Genomic DNA, 4,025 nt, shown 5'->3' on the forward strand with positions numbered 1-4,025 from the left:
GGGGGAGAGGGAGGGAAAGGGGAGGCGGCGGTGGGGAAGAGACAGAAATCTTTAATTAATAAATAAATAAATAAATAAATTTTTTAAAAAAAGAAAGTCCAGGTCCCATCCTTTGGATTCCAGTTTCAGCCCTTCCCACCATCCCATATGTCCAGAGACGCCAAGACCATCCAGGAAGAGCAAGCTGCCAGTCGCTGACAACCTCTCCCCACCCAAAACTTCACTGAATCTGCCTGAGATGATTTCAAAAGAAAAACTCTCTGCCCAAAGCTCTAAACGTCTGAGACTCACACCTTCTCCCTTCATGGATGAGAAGGCCTCTTTGTCTCTGGTTAATATCAACCCATTCACTCCAGAGTCCTATAGAAAATTGGCCCTTCAATCAAATGACAAGAGGAAAGCCAGAGGCTACCATGAAGAAACTGGAGAAGGGGAAAACAAATCAGAACAGGGGCTGCCTACTAAGAGAAGTATTCTCCGAGAAACTAATATGGCTTCCCGCTATGAAAAGGAATTTTTGGAGGTAGAAAAAATTGGGGTTGGGGAATTTGGTACAGTCTACAAGTGCGTTAAGAGGCTGGATGGATGTCTTTATGCAATAAAGCGTTCTTCAAAACCATTCTCAGGATTATCAAATGGTTTGGATTTGCAGGAAGTTTATGCTCTTGCAGTGCTTGGCCATCACCCCCATGTGGTACGCTACTATTCTTCATGGACAGAAGACGGTCACTTGGTCATTCAGAATGAATACTGTAATGGTGGGAGCTTGCAAGCTGTGATAACCGAAAACGCCAAATCTGGTAGCCACTTCCACGAGGCCAAACTCAAAGACCTCCTTTTACAAGTTTCCTTGGGACTTAAGTACGTCCACAGTTTTGGCATGGTGCACCTGGACATCAAACCCAGTAACATCTTTATTTGTAATAAGATGCAGAGTGACTCTCCCGTAGGTCCAGAAGAGGCTGAAAGTGAGGCTGACTGGTTTCTCTCTGCCAGTGTGATATATAAAATTGGTGACCTGGTCCACGTGACATCAATCAGCAAACCGAAAGTGGAAGAAGGAGATATTCGCTTCCTTGCTAAGGAGATCTTGCAAGAGAATTATCAACACCTTCCCCAAGGAGACGTATTTGCCCTGGGGTTAACAATTGCAATGGCTGCAGGAGCAGAGTCACTACCCAGTAACGGTGATGTGTGGCATCATATCCGCAAGGGGAACTTTCCAGACGTTGTCCAGGAGCTCTCAGATGACTTCTTATGGTCTACTCAAGAACATGATCCACCCTGATCCAGAGCAGAGACCTTCCGCAGCAGCTCTGGCCAGAAGTCAAATTCTCCACCCCTTCCCGGAAAAGACAGATGAACTCCGGAAGCAACTGAACTTGGAGAAGTCCAATACTAGAAAGGGAACTGAAAAAAGCTCAGCAAACCCAGACAGCTCAGAGAGACATCTGTGATGGTGGGTCTCAGAGAGACAGCCCTCATGGTGATCCTGTGATCTCTGGGGCCCACGAAGACTCGAGAAGCACAGGACACCTGATGAGAGGAGTGAGTGAGGAGTCCTCAAGATTCACTGGTGGAGAATCATAACCACCCACTTCTCACCTGCCAGCCTTTAGCCACAAGCCTTCAGAAAACATACTGGATGTAAGAATGAACCAGCGTGGATGCACAAAGACTCAAAAGCTATCTGGTGGAGCATCCATAGGCAAGGCCACAAACTTCTAGGGTTTCTTAGCAATGATCTACATCTTCCCTACTGTTGTATTTCTAGTGCCATTTACTCAGGGCACTCAACAATCCACATCTTAGCAATGGAGCATGCTTCCTCTTTGTGTCTTCTTGCACTGTGAACTTCTTGTATGGTGACTCTGCTATCATCATTCCTTCTTTGCCAAATCCCTTTCTTCCATTGGCTTCTTTGCTGAATTTACATTTACGTTATGAAATCCAAATTTATGTCAGTTCCTCACAGAATGTTTGCCCAAGTCGTTTATAAGGTACCTCTTAAATTAGCATATAAAAGAACCACTCGCTTCACTAAGAAAAACAATAATTAAAAATTAAACTGTGCTTTTATACATAATCCTTACCTCCAAGTATTTTGGAGTACTGGCATTCTGGTTTAATTCACACATTCAAATTTGTAATAATTAGCTTTGATTTACATAACTAGACATCTGGCAGTGGAATTTGTCCCAGATAGAGAGCCTTGTGGCAGCTACCTGATTGTCTCCTTGGGTGGTGTGGGAAGCTCGATTTCTTTCATGGCATTGTGCTTCATTCCCACTTAATCAACAATATTGATAGGAAACAATCTGAAGACAACTGAGTAAAAATAACATCTAACATTTACAAAATGCTTTCTATGTGCCTAACACCATTCTCAAGGCATCATTTCATTTAATTCTTAAGTCAATGATTGGTTTCTCACTTACAGTTTCAAAAGAGCCCTAATGCACAGAGCATTTAAGTGATATGCACAAGGTTAAATGACTGTTACACAGTAAAGTTGGAAATGAGCCCAGGTAGGTTAGTTCCATGCTGTGAGAACTCCTTCAGCCAATAGCCTTTAAGATACCAGCCCACTTGGGCATGGTCTCCTTTACTATAAATGCAACCATAAAGCTTGCAAGTGTGCTCTTTTCCAGCTGCTGGATTCGGTTCCTGTTCCCTGCTTGTGCAGAGGACTGTGATCTATGAGCCTACCCCTAAATAAATAACCCTTTATTATACTCAATTTTGAGCGTGTGGAATTTCTTTTTAGCATCCATCTTCAGTTCCAGAATCTATACTTTCAGCCATAGAATATAACACATCCCTAAGTAGAGAGAGTACCTGTTCAGGTGAGATTTAGGAGATAATGTGCAACTATCAACACTCTCATTATTGTTGATAAGAATGTGAATTAGTACAGTCAATAATATTAGGCAATATCTAGTAAAGTTGAACATGTCTATTGGTGACCTAGTAATTCCTGGGCAACTACCCACCAAGAGTGGATACACATGTTGATGAAAAAAAATGTGAACTTGAAGGTTTATGGTAACATTACTCATAACAGCACCAAGCTGGAAATTATCCAAATATTCATCCACAGGAAAATGAATAAATCAATCCTATAATATTTATACCACTATGTAGCAGTGAGGATTATTTTAACTATGAAGAGCAAAAGGGGTAGTTCTCAAACATAACACTGACTAAAGGAGGTGGAAAGAGAAGTGTCTTCTGTAGAAGTTCTTGATACTCACTTATAAGTAGAAGCTTTCCCCTCTGCTTCAATTAATCATGTCTGCCTATCTGTCATATATCAATATGATCAGTATGAAGTCATGAATTCTTATGTGTACCCAGTAGTATATTATTTATTATTCTGCTTCCTTATGTTGATGTTCAAATTGTCCCATATTTGATCCACAGATGCCCTTTCAACTGACAGACCTCCGTAGTTTTTCTTTTTGAGCACATCCTTGCTTTGCAATCTAATAAAATGCCTTTAGCTCATCTTGTGGAAATATTATTAGATACCAAAATTACAAAGTTGTATACATTAATTTTATTGGGGTGGCTTTGCTTATTGACTCCATTCCTAGAAAGAGTTAATATATATATACATATATATATGTGTGTATATATATATATATATAATTTATACATTTGGATATATATATCCAGGTAGATAGGCACAAAAACATGCATATGTAAGTAGTATTTAGGTAAACATCTTCAAATAAATAACACAAAGTTTAAAAAATAACCCATGTAGCAAAATTTTCAGTATTCCTGGTGTTTTCCCAATTTTCCAATTTTTTAAATTTATTTTTTATTTTTCTCTGCTCCCCTCCCTTCCTATCCCTTCCCCTTCTACCTTCCCCCCATGGTCCCCATGCTCCCAATTTACTCGGGAGATCTTGCCTTTTTTTACTTCCCATGTAGATTAGATCCATTTATATCTTTCTTAGGGTCTTCATTATTGTCTAGGTTCCCTGGGATTGTGAATTGTAGGCTAGTTTTCTTTGTTT

At 40.3% G+C, this 4,025-nt stretch overlaps 1 protein-coding gene across 1 annotated transcript in view; it reads left to right on the plus strand.

Moving 5' to 3' along the window:
- LOC126515053 (wee1-like protein kinase 2) overlaps positions 1-1,590 on the plus strand; it is a 2,137-nt gene extending 547 nt beyond the window's left edge. The window contains 3 exon segments of the mRNA XM_050164401.1: positions 130-1,255; positions 1,257-1,399; positions 1,401-1,590. Coding sequence (XP_050020358.1) covers positions 130-1,255; positions 1,257-1,399; positions 1,401-1,590 — 1,459 coding nt within the window.
- The last annotated feature ends 2,435 nt before the right edge of the window (positions 1,591-4,025 follow it).

This window comes from Alexandromys fortis, unplaced genomic scaffold (genome assembly GCF_014885135.2).
Source record: "Alexandromys fortis isolate MF-2015 unplaced genomic scaffold, M_Fortis_MF-2015_v1.1 scaffold_147, whole genome shotgun sequence".
NCBI classification, from domain to species: domain Eukaryota; kingdom Metazoa; phylum Chordata; class Mammalia; order Rodentia; family Cricetidae; genus Alexandromys; species Alexandromys fortis.